Source organism: Euprymna scolopes, chromosome 12 (genome assembly GCF_053919585.1).
Source record: "Euprymna scolopes isolate OS-2025 chromosome 12, ASM5391958v1, whole genome shotgun sequence".
Taxonomy (NCBI): domain Eukaryota; kingdom Metazoa; phylum Mollusca; class Cephalopoda; order Sepiida; family Sepiolidae; genus Euprymna; species Euprymna scolopes.
Window position 1 is genome coordinate 136,323,067 of NC_136493.1, and position 21,024 is coordinate 136,344,090.

Here is a 21,024-nt window from a genome sequence, read left to right on the forward strand (position 1 = left end):
CACGCTAGACGATCTGGAAATCACCCCTGCTCAGGTGCATGCTATCATAAAAAACCTTGACACTTCCAAAGCATGTGGACCCGAACTCATCCCAGCTGTGCTATTAAAAAAGTGCTCAGCCGAAGTAGCTCCAGTTCTCTCCAAACTCTACAACAAATGCCTTAATGAAGCTTGCTTTCCGAGCTGTTGGAAAACTGCTTCTGTGGTACCAGTATTCAAGAATTCTGGCGAAAGAACTGATCCATTAAATTATCGCCCTATTAGCCTCCTCCCACTTTTTGCCAAAATATTTGAGACCTTAATTAACCATGCTCTAGTCCAGCACCTTACAGATGCTAAACTTCTGACCGACCATCAATATGGATTTAGACAAGCCCGTTCCACAGCAGACATCCTCACTGTAATCTCTGAACGCATATACCATTCACTGGACAAAGCGGGAGAGGGCAGAGCGGTAGCTCTAGATATATCTAAGGCTTTTGACAGGGTATGGCATGAGGGTCTCCTCAGGAAGATTAGATCTTACGGTATCACTGGTAGAATACTTAACATAATTAAATCCTTCTTAGATAAGAGAAAAATCCAGGTTGTCCTCGACGGTCGTACGTCTAAACAATATAATATAAATGCGGGAGTGCCCCAGGGATCTATCCTTGGTCCTCTGCTGTTCCTGATATTCATAAATGACCTCCCCGACAAAATTGCCTCTGAGATGGGTATATATGCTGATGACACCACACTCTATAGCAGGCACGACAGGAAAACAAATGAATATATATCTAAAGTAATGGCAGAAACACTAGAGGATGACCTCAACTCAGTAGTGGAATGGGGACAAAAATGGATGGTAACGTTCAATGCCACCAAGACAAAACTGGTTTCATTCAATAATTACAAGAAACCTTCTCTACCACCTATAGCAATGGCCAACAACTCTTTAGCTGAGAGTACGTCTTTCAAGCTCCTTGGCCTAACGTTCACAGGAAACATGAGCTGGAACAATTACATCGAGGGCATTGCCAGGGCCGCTGCAAGAAAGGTGGGCTCTCTCTACCGTGCTAGAAAACTTCTAACACCCGAAAGTATCCTGTACCTCTATAAGGCCACTATTCGCCCATGTATGGAGTATTTCTGTCATATTTGGGCCGGTGCATCGGCTACTAGTCTCTCGCTCCTTGACAGGGTTCAAAAGAGAGTCGCAAATCTGATAGGCCCTAAACTGGCATCAAAACTTCAGCCTCTGTCCCATCGTCGAAACGTTACATCCCTCTTCCTGTTCTACAAGTATTATAATGGTGAATGCTCTGAAGAACTGCAAGCACTTGTGCCCCCACGACGTGAACACCCTCGACAGACCCGACAAGCTACAAAATCCCACCCCCACACTGTAGAGATCCCTAGATGTAAAAGATCTTTCTACTCCAGTAGTTTCTTCCCCAGAACTGCTAGACTTTGGAATTCCATTCCAGGTCACTGCTTCCCCAACTGTACTGACATGCATAAGTTCAAGTGCAACGTGAACCAACATCTCGCTGCCCTAATCCCTACATAGTACCCCAGTAGATGTTTCCCCTGATAGTAGCCCCCTACACCAAAGTGGCAATGTGCCTTGTTTGGGGTGAAAATGTAATAAAAAAAAAATATGTATTTTGAAAATTTTAATTACTTTTCTAGCATGTCACTTGAAATAATCTATACAGAATTGAACAAAAATGTTGGAAAAATTGTAGTTAACAAATGCTTCATCATAATAACAGACTGTACTACAAAATGATAAGTCATACTAAAAAAATGCACTCTACCATACGACAAATGAAAGTAATCTCCCCGTTAAAAATCTGGTTGACACTGAAAATCGTAATATCATTAAAATCTACGATTAATTTTGGAATTTTTTCCATATTGAAATACGTAAAAGAGCAAATCAAAATATCATAGAATATAAATATGACGAAATTCATAGATAAACATATATGAACTTCTGAATTAATATTTAATGTTATCTTTGTTTTTCTACTTTGTTGGTGTAACGGGATAAGTAAAAAAATACTGATTCCGTACTAAATATCGATTCTGATACAAAAATTCATTCCGTACTAAATTCTCGATTCCGATACAATTACCGATTCCCTATTAAATTTTCGATTCCGATACAAAAATTAATTCCATACTAAATTCTCGATTCCGATACAATTACTGATTTCGTACTAAATTTTCGATTCCGATACAAAAATTAATTCCATACTAAATTCTCGATTCCGATGCAATTACTGATTCCGTACTAAATTTTCGATGCCGATACAAAAATTCATTCTGTACTTAATTCTCGATTCCGATACAATTACTGATTCCGTACTAAATTTTCGATGCCGATACAAAAATTCATTCCATACTTAATTCTCGATTCCGATACAATTACTGATTCCGTACTAAATTTTCGATTCCGATACAAAAATTAATTCCATACTAAATTCTCGATTCCGATGCAATTACTGATTCCGTACAAAATTTTCAATGCCGATACAAAAATTCATTCTGTACTTAATTCTCGATTCCGATACAATTACTGATTCCGTACTAAATTTTCGATGTCGATACAAAATTTAATTACATACTAAATTCTCGATTCCAATACAATTACTGATTCCGTACTAAATTTTCGATTCCGATACAAAAATTCATTCCGTACTAAATTCTCGATTCCAATACAATTACTGATTTCGTACTAAATTTTCGATTCCGATAAAAAATTCATTTTGTACTAAATTCTCGATTCCGATACAATTACTGATTCCGTACAAAATTTTCGATTCCGATAAAAAATTCATTCTGTACTAAATTCTCGATTCCGATACAATTACTGATTCCGTACAAAATTTTCGATGCCGATACAAAAATTAATTTCATACTAAATTCTCGATTCCGATACAATTACTGATTCCGTACAAAATTTTCGATGCCGATACAAAAATTAATTTCATACTAAATTCTCGATTCCGATACAATTACTGATTCCGTACAAAATTTTCGATGCCGATACAAAAATTCATTCCATACTAAATTCTCGATTCCGATACAATTACTGATTTTGTACTAAATTTTCGATTCCGATACAAAAATTCATTCCATACTTAATTCTCGATTCCGATATAATTACTGATTCCGTACTAAATTTTCGATTCCGATACAAAAATTCATTCCATACTAAATTCTCGATTCCGATACAATTACTGATTCCGTACTAAATTTTCGATTCCGATAAAAAATTCATTCTGTACTAAATTCTCGATTCCGATACAATTACTGATTCCGTACTAAATTTTCGATGCCGATACAAAAATTAATTTCATACTAAATTCTCGATTCCGATACAATTACTGATTTTGTACTAAATTTTCGATTCCGATACAAAAATTCATTCCATACTTAATTCTCGATTCCGATATAATTACTGATTCCGTACTAAATTTTCGATTCCGATACAAAAATTCATTCCATACTAAATTCTCGATTCCGATACAATTACTGATTCCGTACTAAATTTTCGATTCCGATAAAAAATTCATTCTGTACTAAATTCTCGATTCCGATACAATTACTGATTCCGTACAAAATTTTCGATGCCGATACAAAAATTAATTTCATACTAAATTCTCGATTCCGATACAATTACTGATTTTGTACTAAATTTTCGATTCCGATACAAAAATTCATTCCATACTAAATTCTCGATTCCGATACAATTACTGATTCCGTACTAAATTTTCGATTCCGATAAAAAATTCATTCTGTACTAAATTCTCGATTCCGATACAATTACTGATTCCGTACTAAATTTTCGATGCCGATACAAAAATTAATTTCATACTAAATTCTCGATTCCGATACAATTACTGATTTTGTACTAAATTTTCGATTCCGATACAAAAATTCATTCCATACTTAATTCTCGATTCCGATATAATTACTGATTCCGTACTAAATTTTCGATTCCGATACAAAAATTCATTCCATACTAAATTCTCGATTCCGATACAATTACTGATTCCGTACTAAATTTTCGATTCCGATAAAAAATTCATTCTGTACTAAATTCTCGATTCCGATACAATTACTGATTCCGTACAAAATTTTCGATGCCGATACAAAAATTAATTTCATACTAAATTCTCGATTCCGATACAATTACTGATTTTGTACTAAATTTTCGATTCCGATACAAAAATTCATTCCATACTTAATTCTCGATTCCGATATAATTACTGATTCCGTACTAAATTTTCGATTCCGATACAAAAATTCATTCCATACTAAATTCTCGATTCCGATACAATTACTGATTCCGTACAAAATTTTCGATTCCGATAAAAAATTCATTCTGTACTAAATTCTCGATTCCGATACAATTACTGATTCCGTACTAAATTTTCGATGCCGATACAAAAATTAATTTCATACTAAATTCTCGATTCCGATACAATTACTGATTTTGTACTAAATTTTCGATTCCGATACAAAAATTCATTCCATACTTAATTCTCGATTCCGATATAATTACTGATTCCGTACTAAATTTTCGATTCCGATACAAAAATTCATTCCATACTTAATTCTCGATTCCGATATAATTACTGATTCCGTACTAAATTCTCGAGTCCGATACAAAAATTAATTCCATACTAAATTCTCGATTCCGATATAATTACTGATTCCGTACTAAATTTTCGATTCCGATACAAAAATTCATTCCACACTTAATTCTCGATTCCGATACAATTACTGATTCCGTACTAAATTTTCGATTCCGATACAAAAATTCATTCCATACCTAATTCTCGATTCCGATACAATTACTGATTCCGTACTAAATTTTCGATTCCGATACAAAAATTCATTCCATACCTAATTCTCGATTCCGATACAATTACTGATTCCGTACTAAATTTTCGATGCCGATACAAAATTTAATTACATACTAAATTCTCGATTCCAATACAATTACTGATTTCGTACTAAATTTTCGATTCCGATATAAAAATTCATTCTGTACTTAATTCTCGATTCAGATACAATTACTGATTCCGTACTAAATTTTTGATGCGGATACAAAAATTAATTTCATACTAAATTCTCGATTCCGATACAATAACTGATTCCGTACTAAATTTTCCATTCTGATACAAAAATTAATTCCATACTAAATTCTCGATTCCGATACAATTACTGATTCTGGACTAAATTTTCGATTGCGATACAAAAATTCATTCCGTACTAAATTCTCGATTCCGTACTAAATTTTCGATTCCGATACAAAAATTCATCCCGTACTAAATTCTCGATTCCGATACAATTACTGATTCCGTACTAAATTTTCGATTCCGATAAAAAATTCATTCTGTACTAAATTCTCGATTCCGATACAATTACTGATTCCGTACTAAATTTTCGATTCCGATACAAAAATTCATTCCGTACTAAATTCTCGATTCCGATACAATTACTGATTCCGTACTAAATTTTCGATTCCGATACAAAAATTAATTTCATACTAAATTCTCGATTCCGATACAATTACTGATTTTGTACTAAATTTTCGATTCCGATACAAAAATTCATTCCGTACTTAATTCTCGATTCCGATATGATTACTGATTCTGTACTAAATTTTCGATTCCGATACAAAAATTAATTTCATACTAAATTCTCGATTCCGATACAATTACTGATTCCGTACTAAATTTTCGATTGCGATACAAAAATTCATTCCATACTTAATTCTCGATTCCGATACAATTACTGATTATGTACTAAATTCTCGATTCCGATACAATTACTGATTCCGTACTAAATTTTCGATTCCGATACAAAAATTCATTCCATACTTAATTCTCGATTCCGATACAATTACTGATTATGTACTAAATTCTCGATTCCGATACAATTACTGATTCCGTACTAAATTTTCGATTGCGATACAAAAATTCATTCCATACGTAATTCTCGATTCCGATATAATTACTGATTCCGTACTAAATTTTCGATTGCGATACAAAAATTCATTCCATACTAAATTTTCGATTCCGATACAATTACTGATTTTGTACTAAATTTTCGATTCCGATACAAAAATTCATTCCATACTTAATTCTCGATTCCGATATAATTACTGATTCTGTACTAAATTTTCGATTCCGATACAAAAATTAATTTCATACTAAATTCTCGATTCCGATACAATTACTGATTCCGTACTAAATTTTCGATTGCGATACAAAAATTCATTCCATACTAAATTTTCGATTCCGATACAATTACTGATTTTGTTCTAAATTTTCGATTCCGATACAAAAATTCATTCCATACTTAATTCTCGATTCCGATATAATTACTGATTCTGTACTAAATTTTCGATTCCGATACAAAAATTAATTTCATACTAAATTCTCGATTCCGATACAATTACTGATTCCGTACTAAATTTTCGATTGCGATACAAAAATTCATTCCATACTAAATTTTCGATTCCGATACAATTACTGATTTTGTACTAAATTTTCGATTCCGATACAAAAATTCATTCCATACTTAATTCTCGATTCCGATATAATTACTGATTCTGTACTAAATTTTCGATTCCGATACAAAAATTAATTTCATACTAAATTCTCGATTCCGATACAATTACTGATTCTGTACTAAATTTTCGATTCCGATACAAAAATTCATTCCATACTTAATTCTCGATTCCGATACAATTACTGATTCTGTACTAAATTTTCGATTCCGATACAAAAATTCATTCCATACTTAATTCTCGATTCCGATATGATTACTGATTCTGTACTAAATTTTCGATTGCGATACAAAAATTCATTCCGTACTAAATTCTAGATTCCGATACAATTACTGATTCCATACTAAATTTTCGATTTCGATACAAAAATACATACCATACTAAATTCTCGATTCCGATACAATAACTGATTCCGTACTAAATTTTTGATTCCTATGCAACAACTCAATTTGTTCTAAATTCTTGATTCCGATACAATTACTGATTCCGTACTAAAATTTCGATTCCAATACAAATACCGATTCAGTGCTTAATTTTCGATTCTGATACAAATATTGATTCCAATTTCTGATTTTCCCTCGATTACAGTAAAAGCACATGTCAAATGGGCTGATATTTTTTCAGACGTAAAATACACTTGTGGAGTAAGATGTATAGCTTTAAGTGTCACTGGTAGTTTAAAATCAATATATATATTTTAATTTATTATTACTACTAACGGTGGAAGGTTTTGTTTTAGACAATATTAAATAAAAAATGGGTAATTAAAAGAATCGCTTTTGACATCGGGATAATTTGGTCCACTTTCCCGTAAACAACATTATTTTCTCTGTTGAAGTGACGAAAAACAAAACTACAGAGCAGAAATAATCAGTATCTTATTAAAATGTACGATTCATTTGCAAAGTTCATATTTTCAGTAATTAAAGAGAAAACAAACATACTTGAAAACTATCACAAAACCTTATAACCTAAATCAACCAAATAAACTGAGAAATGTACACATTAAAAAAAATATTTTAAAATTATTTTATCTTCGTTTTCTTTTTTTTAAATGTCAAAAAGAATTGCAATCAATGCACCTGAACTCGTATCACTAGATTCTCTCGTGCAAACAAATTCTGTCAACTTGAGGTTTCATAAAATCATTCATTATATATTAAATATAGTTAACGGCTAACATCTTACTCAGATATAATTATTATCATATTGAGATCAACGAATCTTTTTCGATATTTTCGAAACGTTGACCTTTCAAAAGAGCAAATCTAGATACCGTAATTAATCATACAAATCAAAGCTTAATAAAATTCATAAATATAATCTGTAATAAAACCAACCATGAAGTATCATACTAATCAAAACACAAACAGTTGGTGTAACGGGATAAATGAAGGAGTGACCGAAGTTCCGGAAGAATTGCAATCAATTAATCTGTCGGCGTAACAGTAGATTATATCGTAGGAAATAATTCTGTCCACTTACTCGAAATTTAAACTGTTATCCCATTAAAAAAAACGATGCAAAAATCATACACATTTTCTTATTGAAATCTACGTACCATTTTCCAGATTTTCAAAATTTGTATGCTTAAAAAAAATCAGCGCATAAATGTATCATATAATATCACATAAATTAAAACAGAACGACGTTCACAAATAAAACATGTATAAAATGTTAAATGTGTTTTGTAATTTTGTCTTTGTTTTTTTTTTACCCAGGATGTTTCTACCATGGAATAATTTTCAGAATTGGACAAAAGTTCTGGAAAAATTGCAATCAATGCACATGCCGTGCTAACCGTAGATACAGTTGTACAAGGAAACGCTGTGAACGAAACGGTAAATAAAATATTCTATTTGGAATAATCAGTACTGTATAGCCTTTACGATTGATATTTGAGTTTTTCTATATCTTGATTCTCACATACAAAAGAATGATATCATTAAGTTGTCATAAAACAGTTACTTGTACGGAAATAATAAAATAAAGTAATATATACAATTCTAAACATTGCAATCATGACGGAAAGACTTTTATTATTCACGATTAAAAGGAAAATACGTTAAACACGTGTTAAAATAAGGAGGAAGAAGAGGAAAAATATAAAGGGGGGAATCAGCTGACCGGTTTCGCCCTCACTTTTTCAAAGCCGTATTGAAGGATTAAAAAATGGAACAATTAAAAACATGTACATTATTAAAAGAAATTTACGTTGCGTTCTGTCCATGGGTGAAAAACAAAACAAAACAAAACAAAACAAAAACACAAAAAATAGGGACGCGACGTATCTTTATTTTAATAATGTATATATTTTTGATTTTTCTATTTTTAAAATCCCTCGATACAGCCTTAAAAAAGTGAGGGCGAAACCGATCAACAATGGTCAGGTTCCTTATTTAATATTGGATAGCGCCCAAAAAAGTTTTTTCAATATAATAGGTCCCGCTTTGTCAACTAAGCTCCAACCCCTGTCTCATCGCCGCAATGTTGCATCACTGTGCCTGTTTTATAAATATTGTAATGGAATGTGTTCTAATAACCCTATTGCACCTGTGTCCTCTCGATGTACATATCCCCAACAAAACCGTCTAGCAACAAAATCTCACCCCTTCACTGCTGAGGTCCATAAACGCCCGAAAGCTTTCTAGTCTAATAGTTTCTTCCCTCGAACAGTTAGATTTTTGAATCCCCTTCCTGCTACCTGATCCCCTGAATTTACTGATATGCAGAAGTTTAAATGTAACGTTAACCAGCATCTTGTTAATCTTTTCTAAGAATGATCCCAAATATCCCTCGATATAGCCTTACAAAAGTGAGGGCAAAACCAATCAACTTACTCCCCCCTTAATTTTTCTTTCTTCTTCTTCCGCCTTTTTTATATATAAAAAAACGTCTTTTACGTGTTTTACTTTTAATCATGAATATTAAATTCCTCCCTTCATGATTGCAATATTTCAATTCAGTACCCTCAAACAATTCTAAATGTATTTTGTAATTTTATACTTGTTTTAACACAGGATGTTGGCATAATGGGAGGAAGTACAGAATTGGACTAGGATTCTGGATGCATTGCAATCGATGCATATGCCGTCGTAACGGCAGATTCTATTGTAGCAACGCTTTCTGTCAACCAATCGGTAAATAAAATTATTCTATCTATTAACAATAAAGCTAACCACGAAAACCGTACTATAAAACTACTGTTCCGAAAAAGCAAATGTAAATATCATAATATCGTTATGTGATCGTCAGTAGTAAACAGACCTATATTGTATTGTGGGGTACCAAATCGACCTATGTAGTGTAGTCACTTAATCAATCCTATCAAATGAACTTATATTATATAATCGGTACCAATAGACATATGTTATGTATTGGGGTGGTGTTTATATCAATATCATGTATGATGTGTGACTAAATACCTATGGTGGGCTTCTTCACTATCTGAACCATAAGCTATTGTGTCGCAGTCTATCTACGGTTCATGATTGTCTAAGTGTTTTGATGCATGCGTTTGTCATACATGCATTTCGACTGACCTTTTCAAATGCGTCGTGACCCTCTGCCTTTTTGGTTGGCCTGGGAATTTCATCGGTTCTTTGATAAAGCTGGAACCTGTGGATGGACGTTTCAAATGATCTGAGACGATGACTGGTTTTATAAATATTTTTATCATGTCCCAGGTGTCGATCGCAGAAGAAATTTAAAGTTAGTTTTTGCTTGCGGGCTTCTTCTCCAATTTGAGACACGTCAGCTCCCTTCACGGTGAGGAAGGGAAGACGACCTGGTTATCCGTCCGCTCTGTTTGGCGTACTGACTCCAACTCAACTCTATGTCCATCTAACTAGAAGACGTGACAGACAGACACGTACTTCCGATCAGCTGGTCAGGTACTTCCGGTGCAACGTTATCCAGTTGACATGTTTTGACAACTTTATGAAAACATAGTTCACTTCTCCTCGTTCACTTCGCCAGTTAGATAGATATATTGATCGATATATATATATATATATATATATATATATATATATATATATAGAGAGAGAGAGAGAGAGAGAGAGAGATTAACAGATAAATAGATAGATAATTAACAGCTAATTTCTCTTCTGCTCAGCCACTATATAACATTATAAATTAATAAATAAAAATATCAAATTCTATATATATATTAGATTTTCTTTTTCTTTTCTAGCAAAATGACAGAATTGATCAAAAGTTCTGAAATAATGCAATCGAGTCACCAACCATTGCAACAATAGTTTGTACTAACAAATAATGTCCACCAACCTACTAATAAAATACTACGCACAGACAATCACGCTTTTATTAAAATCTACTAGTATTATTCTGAGTTTTTATATATTTTGATTATTCAAAATAGCCAATGAAAATATCTTAAAATAAATATGACGTTCAAACATAAGTGTATTCATAATAAATTGTGAAAAAATTTAAATTGCTTTTTTTTATTTCTATTTAGGCTGTTGGTATAGAGGGGTCAATTACAGATCCGGACAAAAACTTTGGATGAATTGCAATCGATGCACCTGCCGTCGTGATGGAAGATTCAACTGTTCGAAAAAATTGTGCCCACGTAATGGTACGTAAATTATTAGGAAACAGTGTTGCAAAAGAAAGTGTCTTTTCTAAATCTAATCTAATATATGGCATAATTCACGTTCACACCGATTCCCATTAGATCAGAGGTTCTCAACCGGGGTCCATGGAACATTTATACGGGTTTACAGGCAAAACATAACAGAATGGGGGTCCACAACGATATTTTGGTGGTCCATGAAGAAAACCAACTCAGAATAGTTCTAATTATTAAAAATTTAATTTCTACTGTCTGATCCCCATCGGCTTACCATGGAAGAAACATTGTAATATTGTAATACAAGATATTGGTAAAGAATTATTATTACTCTAATTTAGATTATTATTATTATTATTATTATTACTTATTATCATTATTATCATAATTATTATAGTTGTTGTAGAATACCTTATTTGCATAGATTTAGTTTTCATTTAAAAATAAAGCTTAATTCTATATTATTTCTTTGGTTATTAAAACCTCAAAATTTATATTAGTGAAAAATAGAAGATTGTCTTATGACCAATAGTTATGAAGGGGTCCACCAAGATAAAAAGAAGGGAAAAGGAGTCCATGAGTAAAAATGGTTGAGAATCACTACATTAGATCATCGCAGTTAAGCAACGTTGCATCTCGCCAATACTAAAATCGGTAAGTATTTAAGAATTCCAGGTGCTCTGGAGTCAAGCATTATCGATTCAGAAGAGGTGTAGTTAGAAATTACGCAACCTTAACATCACAATTACACGCAGAGCTATCCTTGCAGGAGGTATCCATTGTCTCTTTAGACTGAACGGAGGCATTGTATACAAATTTAAATTTGAGTTTTTTCATAATTTAATCCTAAAAACAGAAATTCATATTTTCTGAATGATAATACAAGCTTTAAACATAATAAGATTAAAAAATAAAGGCGTTTATACAATTCTAAATATATTTTGTGATAAAAGGTATTTTTAGAAAGCCAGAACAATGCAGGAATGTACAGTCGTTGTGAGAAGATAAATAAATATATGAATAATAAATAATTCCATATTTTTTTATTTATTATATTTTTTAATATATATTTATTCATTTATCTACCTGAATTTTAACTGTGGGTGGTACTTAATTCCATACGTCCTTTCGGGTAATAAGCCATCGTCAGTGGAGAAATGAATCCTCTTTCTAGGATGGTTTTTATTATCTTATAATAAAAAACAGCCATTTTGCACTTTAAATCCTAGAAAGGGGATCCATTTCTCCACTGACGATGGGTTATTGCTCGAAAGGACCTTTGGAATTAAGTACTACCCACAGTTAAAATTCAGGTAGATAAATGAACAAATATATATATATCTTCTCGCAACGACTATACATTCCTGCATTGTTATAGCCTTCTAAAATACCTTTTATTCTCTAACAATGCTTCAAGCAAACTACGCCATACTTCTTATATTTTGCGATAATTATTTTTTTCTATGCGGTTAACATACGAGGAAAAAGTAGATAATTCGACGAAAATTTTGAAAGGATTTATAAAATTCTAACCGTTTTTTTCATTTACTCTTTGATTTTTACACAGGATGTTGGTATAACGGAAGAAAGTACGCACTTGGGCAACAGTTCTGGAGGGATTGCAATCGTTGTAGATGTCGTCGTTACGGTAGATTAAAGTGCACCAACCAATTCTGTCCGCACATCGGTAAATATATTTACTCTCCCTATTCACAATAAAATTAATCCCGAATATCGTTCTGATGTAATGGAATGACCTAATGTCCCTTCATAGATGAAAAGAACGATACCCTCTCACGTGACTGAGAGAGAAGAAAAAAGACAGGAAGAGAATAAGACAAGAGGTTGAGTAACTCTTATGTCACATATATTCCGTTGTAAATAAACCCCTTTGTCTTTCACCCATAACCCCGTGTTTCTTGCTGTATTCTTATTTAAAGTAAGGATATAAAAATGGCGACAGGATTCGAACTCACAAAAACGGAACTTTAAGCCAAAAATATTGGAAAACAAAGAGAAGAATATACGGCACGGATAAATTCAACTACTGAAAAAAATAAGTTAAGACACACAAAAAGTAAATTATATTTTTTAATTCAGTCTGTTATGGTCCTACTAAAAAAAGAGAAATTGACATTTTACGAAGCATTGAAAGGAACAATTTTTGAAAGTGTCCATTTCAAATTTCTTTTGGTTCACGAGAAGAAAAAATGCGGCGGAAAAAAAAAACAAGCGTAGGATGTGTTTTAGTGTCAGTTTCATGTGTGTTGCAAAAACCTTGCCTACAGAAGAATGTTTTTTTTGTGGTTTAAAAAACTATTTAGTGAATTTATTTAATGCTTTGTGCAGGTACTGTTAATCTTTTGTTTCATTACTGTGTTAAAAAATCTTCAACATGGAACAATTGGCCGAGTTTACAAAAACGGTACAAGAAATCGGAGTAATAAAAAAGTGGACTACTCTGAATGGGCATCACCCACAGTTTATGTGGAAAATAAAAATAAAAAATTCAGGGTATGTGGAGATTTTTCGACGGGACTTAATGAATCTTTAAAGGATCATAACTATCCACTCCCTAATATTTTCTAAGTTAAATGGAGGAAAAATGTTCACAAAAATTGACTTGTCAGAAGCATATTTGCAGGTCAAAGTTCACGAAGATTGTTCTAAATACCTGATAATGAATACCCATAAAGGATTATTTTTCCTAAAACGATTGCCGTTTGGGTTGAAAGTAGCACCAAATTTATTCCAACAAATTATGGATGACATGTTAGCAGGCTTGGATTTTGAAATGGCTTATTTAGACGACATTTTGATAAGAAGCAAAAATGTTGAAGAACATAAAAATCATATTCGGAAGGTATTCGAGAAAATAGACTACGGATTTAAAGTGGCTCTCGAAAAATGTAATATTGGTATGGATAAGATTGAATATTTGGGACAAATAATGGATTGGAAAGGTAGAAGGCCTAACCCAAATAGGACAGAAGCAATTAGAGACATGTCTAGACCAGACAATGTAGTGAAGTTGCAGTCATTCTTGGGTCTAGCAAACTACTATAATTCTTATATCCTAAATATGCACGAACTAAGAGCACCATTAAATGAATTATTGAAGAAGAATAAAACATGGCTCTGGACAAAGGAATGTGAGGAAGCATTCCAAAAAATTAAAAGATGTTTGTTATCGGATCTAGCGTTAGCACATTAAGATCCGAAAAAGGATCTAATTGTAGCGGCAGATGCGAGCGAATACGGTTTAGCAGCGGTGCTTCTACACAGAATAGAAGATGGATCTACTAAACCAATTTCTCACGCCTCGAGGGTTTTATTACGCGCTAAAAGAAAGTACAGTCAGATCGAAAAAGAGGATTTGGCGATTGTGTATGCCGTTTCTCGATTACGATTTCAAAATGAAACATCTAGCATCTAGTAAAATTGCACATGCAGATGGTTTGTCGAGATTGATCCCCAGTAAAACTGAATTTGAAGAAACTTTTATAACAGCACTAAAAGAAGAAAATGAACTGACAGATATATTAATAAAAACTGTTAGGAAACATCCTGTTACACTTGAGGAAATAAAAAACAGCGAAAACAGATAAATATATTAATAAGATAAAAAACAAGTGGGACAAGACGGAAGAAGGTATAATCTCAAGAAATATGGGAGAATGGTTTACATTATAAAAGGGAAGACTTTTTTCCACAAAAACACATATTAACCAACTGAGACCCCGATACATAGAAACAGTCACAAACAATTGTAATAAATCGAAAAATGTTTTTTAAAATATTATTTTCATTTCCACTAAGGATGTTAGCATGTTGCGTGGGGAAGGGGTGTCTACTTATATTGCGTCAAATATTCACATTTATGACACCTCAGATCTGTTGGGGGGTGGGGTTAAAAAAGAAGCAGACCCTATCTTTTATATCTTCTTCGCATCTATTGACCGTGACCTCGCGCGGTTTGTGTCTCGACATCGGCTTACCTGGAACAAAAGCGCTCTCATGCATAACAACGGACGCAAGTCTTATTTCTAGGGACAATTAGAACTTTATTCAGCTTCACAGTCGAGGTCACATTTCTATTTTCTGCTAATCCTTAGAAAGAGGGTGGAAAATATTTCAATCGGTTTATCTGCAATCCATCCCCATTTTTCACCGCTCCCAGCAGGTTTACCATCTCAGAATCACGATAGACTGACTGCGAATTAACCGGAGATTATAGACTGTGGACTGTCGAACTCGAATTGACTCTATACTGATTAAAAAACGCATGTACGTCCCTATTTAATTTAAGGTTAATATGTAGACGGTAACCCCCGTTACATGGCCTGCACTCAAAACGCACTGACCTGTCTCATGACCATTGAATGGAAAATGGGTTATAAACATGTCAGCTTCAATGCTTGGACCTCTGTGTACTTAGAACACAAACAAGCTGCGAACAACTCGTACCACGTTAACTGCGTTATTGACGCGCAACAGATATATCGGGGGAAAAGTTCAAAATTAGTAAACAATTTAGTAAAAAATTGCTATCGATTCACGCACAACCCAATCGATAAATTCGATAGTACCAAACGAATTCCGTCTATAAATCCGTCATAAAAAATTATTACCAGGAAAGCAAATAAGGGAAATAGTTAAAATCTTGTAAAAGTCTACAATTCTGTCTAGTAATTCCATATTAAATGAATAAAAACATAAATTTAAAACATAAATATATTAATAAAAAATGTATAAAATTCTAAATGTATTCTTTGCTTCTTTCTACATTTTCCATCTAGGTTGTTGGTACAGAGGGGTGAACTACGGCGTGGGACAACATTTCTGGAGGAATTGTAACCGATGTTTCTGCCGTAGTAACGGTAGATTCGCTTGTACATACAACTACTGTCCACCAAACGGTAACTAAGATATTTCAATCTGTTGATAATACATTAACTTCCATACAAGATACTCAAAGATGTGTGATCAAAATCTAATGTTTATATAATATAATATATTTTGATACTCTAAAGAGCAATGGAACATTTTATAAAATTATTATGAAACTTAAAACCTATAGTAATTCATGAATACAAAATGTATAAAATGTAATTGTGTATTTGAAATTTTTTCTTCTTTTACCCAGCATGTTGGCATAACGGAATGAACTACAGAATTGGACAAGTATTTTGGAGCAATTGCAATCGATGCACTTGCCGTCGTTACGGTAGATTCTATTGCACCAACAAATTTTGTGCACCAAACGGTAAATAAAATGACTCTTTCTATTGACCATGAAGCCAGTTTTGAAAATCGTTCTGAGAAAATATAAGATCTTATTAAAATCTAAGAAAATCTAAGATCTTATAAAAATCCAAGAAAATATAAGATCTTATTAAAATCTAAGAAAATATAAAATCTTATTAAAATCTAAGAAAATATAAAATCTTATTAAAATCTAAGAAAATATAAAATCTTATTAAAATCTAAGAAAATATAAGATCTTATTAAAATCTAAGAAAATATAAGATCTTATTAAAATCTAAGAAAATATAAAATCTTATTAAAATCTAAGAAAATATAAGATCTTATTAAAATCTAAGAAAATATAAGATCTTATTAAAATCTAAGAAAATATAAAATCTTATTAAAATCTAAGAAAATATAAAATCTTATTAAAATCTAAGAAAATATAAGATCTTATTAAAATCTAAGAAAATATAAAATCTTATTAAAATCTAAGAAAATATAAAATCTTATTAAAATCTAAGAAAATATAAAATCTTATTAAAATCTAAGAAAATATAAAATCTTATTAAAATCTAAGAAAATATAAGATCTTATTAAAATCTAAGAAAATATAAGATCTTATTAAAATCTAAGAAAATATAAAATCTTATTAAAATCTAAGAAAATATAAAATCTTATTAAAATCTAAGAAAATATAAAATCTTATTAAAATCTAAGAAAATATAAAATCTTATTAAAATCTAAGAAAATATAAAATCTTATTAAAATCTAAGAAAATATAAAATCTTATTAAAATCTAAGAAAATATAAGATCTTATTAAAATCTAAGAAAATATAAAATCTTATTAAAATCTAAGAAAATATAAAATCTTATTAAAATCTAAGAAAATATAAAATCTTATTAAAATCTAAGAAAATATAAGATCTTATTAAAATCTAAGAAAATATAAAATCTTATTAAAATCTAAGAAAATATAAAATCTTATTAAAATCTAAGAAAATATAAGATCTTATTAAAATCTAAGAAAATATAAAATCTTATTAAAATCTAAGAAAATATAAAATCTTATTAAAATCTAAGAAAATATAAAATCTTATTAAAATCTAAGAAAATATAAAATCTTATTAAAATCTAAGAAAATATAAGATCTTATTAAAATCTAAGAAAATATAAAATCTTATTAAAATCTAAGAAAATATAAGATCTTATTAAAATCTAAGAAAATATAAGATCTTATTAAAATCTAAGAAAATATAAGATCTTATTAAAATCTAAGAAAATATAAAATCTTATTAAAATCTAAGAAAATATAAAATCTTATTAAAATCTAAGAAAATATAAAATCTTATTAAAATCTAAGAAAATATAAAATCTTATTAAAATCTAAGAAAATATAAAATCTTATTAAAATCTAAGAAAATATAAAATCTTATTAAAATCTAAGAAAATATAAAATCTTATTAAAATCTAAGAAAATATAAGATCTTATTAAAATCTAAGAAAATATAAGATCTTATGAAAATCTAAGAAAATATAAAATCTTATTAAAATCTAAGAAAATATAAGATCTTATTAAAATCTAAGAAAATATAAAATCTTATTAAAATCTAAGAAAATATAAAATCTTATTAAAATCTAAGAAAATATAAAATCTTATTAAAATCTAAGAAAATATAAAATCTTATTAAAATCTAAGAAAATATAAAATCTTATTAAAATCTAAGAAAATATAAAATCTTATTAAAATCTAAGAAAATATAAGATCTTATTAAAATGTAAGAATCATTTTCGAGTTTTCCATCTTTTGATCTTCCTGAAAAGGAAATTAAAATATTTAAAAATTATCATAAAAGAACAATGACCAACATGCATGAAATCTAAATGTGTTTGTTTTTAATTTTTTCTTTAGTTCTTGTAAGCTTGTTCGTAATACAAGAAAAAGTAGAGAATTAGAAGAATTGCAATCAATTAATCCGCCGCATTTTGACTTTTTATAGCTGCAAATAAAAATATTACAAAAGTATGACACAAAAAGTTAAAACATAAAAGGATAAAATTAATTAAGGAATAAATACAATTATACACGTATTTTTTATTTGTATCTTTGTTGCATAAGTCTTCCATGCCAGCACATAGACTCTCCATCATCAAGGCTTCTACAGAGCCTCCACATTGGCCACACACGGTAACTGGGTGCCTTGCGGCCCAAAGATAAACCTATAGGAGATCTCGGAGTAGTAGGGGACCCAAGAGGTAGTGTGCTATGCCACACCGATGTGTGGACACACACTGGCACACTACAAACCCCTACCTACTGTCTTGTGGATGCCCTTGGTTGGTCGAAGACTAGGGGAACCAACCCCACAATCAAACACCATTGCCTTGTGGGTCTTATCACAGCAAAAAGCTAAGAGATGGGAACTCTGACTTCAAATCCTACTTCTGCCTCGCAGTTTTACTTAAAAGGTTATGGAACCTCATCCAGAAAGAAAAGGCGTAGTAGCGGACATGATAGGGCGACTGTTCACTTCACTGAGATTACTTTCGGCCAGAAGCTGCGGCCTCCTTTGTTGCCAGTCGTCGCGGATTCGCTCCACAGGAAATGAGTATTGGAGGTTCAGAGGGTGTTTATCTGATGCACAACAGATACGACACCTAAACTGCGCAAGCAAGTTAGGAGCCAAGGTGGAAAGTCCTGTACGGAAGGATAAAGCACTGAGGCCTCAACTAGTCATCGTTAAGGTTGACGGACTGCGTGATGATGATGATGATGATGATGATGATGATGATGATGTTTCATAAGAAATTGAAAATATAAAATTATTATGAAAATTTAAAACACAAGAATTCTGAATTTTTGAGATGACGATTGGCTATTCGTATTATTTGAATTCATTGGACTACTGTTCTCATCTTGAGTGAGATTTTCACAACGTTTCGATCGATGCAACCCCCGACCTTCTTCAGTTATATCTTATAGACAGAGGAGAATGGTGGAGAGTAAGACGGCTGAAAGAAGCAATACATATGTTTTGAGATAACCAATTACTAAGTAGAGCTAGTATAGAATTTAATACGATCTGGGAACCGTTTTATAAATTATATATAATATATACAAGTAATTTAGTACAAACAATTATATATATATATATATATATATATATATATATATATATACAGGAATATATAGTAATAATTAGTAATAAATAATGATATTTATAACTAGAAATAAAATAGGTTAAAGGCTCTTAAAATTCGTACTAGAATTGTTCGCAAGGACCCGTAGAGCAGTGGTTAGATTACTTGGAAATATCAATTGTAAAAAGTGATATTCTTTTGAAGATTGAAAGGCCAATCGTCAGTGTGAGTGACTGAAAATACACTTGCGAATTACTTAGGACCTCTATGGCTGACAGAACAAGGTCATGCTAGCCTCGTGAAGTAAATAAAGGGTTCCTCTCGAAATTCCGTCTAAATTCCCGAGATCGAGAGAAACATTCCCGAGTTTGACTATATACACAATAAAAAGGTCGGAGGTTACATCGACCGAAACGTGAAAATCACACTGAGAACAGTAGTCAGATGAACCCAAATAATAGGGAGATAGAAATCCATATATAAACTGAATAAAATCGTATAGGCAAATTTAGTTGTACCAATAAATTATACTCACCAAAGGCAAATAAAATTATTCTATATTAAGAGAATAGCTTGTTTTTCTCACATAAAAAATACACCATAGCAATATATGCACAGGCTCCACACATCAATTCCATACGGTCCTTTTCCCTGTCAATATGACACCATAACAATATATATAGAGAGAGACTCAACATGTTGACCCCCCCCCCGATGTCCACCTCATTCTTGCCAATAGCTGATGTGTGTATCAGAAAGTTTATCAATTTTTTTCATTCAATTTCCTAATATACTACATTTCCCCGTACAAAATGACTCTCTTTAAAATATTCATACTTTCAGAAGGTAAGAGATTATTTTATTCTATTAAAAGCATTCTACTATTACTCTCGCAAATGATAATTTAACTTTGCTACTTTAGTACCATTCTCCCGAATAGATAGTCAGAGTTTAATAGTTCTATTCCCCAACCTTTAGCATCTACATATTACACATATCATACGTAAATATTGACCGCTCCTTTACAATACCAGTATGAGATTCCGGGCAATTTAACTAGATTTTCCAACACCTATACCAGATTAAAAGAATATATTTTACGAACTGTGGAGAAAGAAGTGGCCTACCGTTAAAGCGGCTGCGCGTTTGTGCCCGCAGAGCACAAATTGAGAATCAAGATGGCACCCGCATGTTTTTATGTGGAAAAAAGTCTCGTGGAATCTCGAAGAATCTCGTACCCTGGTTCCATAAATAACGAGGAAAGGAAAGCGGGAGGACAGACGGTTTTTAGTCACTAAAGCGAACGGACGTGTGTAAAAGAAGAGGTAGAAGAAAAGAGTGTGGTGAACGAAACAAACAACGACTCGGTTGAAAGTAGAGTTGTAGCGAACTTGCAAACATCTTTCGGCAACATAATAAAATGGTGTCAGCCAATGTTTCATTCCATAACCACATTCGCTTAAC

At 31.8% G+C, this 21,024-nt stretch overlaps 1 protein-coding gene across 41 annotated transcripts in view; it reads left to right on the forward strand.

Annotated features, from left to right (window-relative positions):
* LOC145291506 (uncharacterized) overlaps nucleotides 1-21,024 on the forward strand; it is a 351,327-nt gene that overhangs the window by 189,063 nt on the left and 141,240 nt on the right. For all 41 annotated transcript variants that reach the window (XM_080137468.1, XM_080137469.1, XM_080137432.1 and 38 more), the window contains 6 exons: nucleotides 8,296-8,415; nucleotides 9,595-9,714; nucleotides 11,058-11,177; nucleotides 12,739-12,858; nucleotides 15,971-16,090; nucleotides 16,318-16,437. In XM_080137468.1, coding sequence (XP_079993594.1) covers nucleotides 8,296-8,415; nucleotides 9,595-9,714; nucleotides 11,058-11,177; nucleotides 12,739-12,858; nucleotides 15,971-16,090; nucleotides 16,318-16,437 — 720 coding nt within the window. The remainder of the gene's footprint in view (nucleotides 1-8,295; nucleotides 8,416-9,594; nucleotides 9,715-11,057; nucleotides 11,178-12,738; nucleotides 12,859-15,970; nucleotides 16,091-16,317; nucleotides 16,438-21,024) is intronic.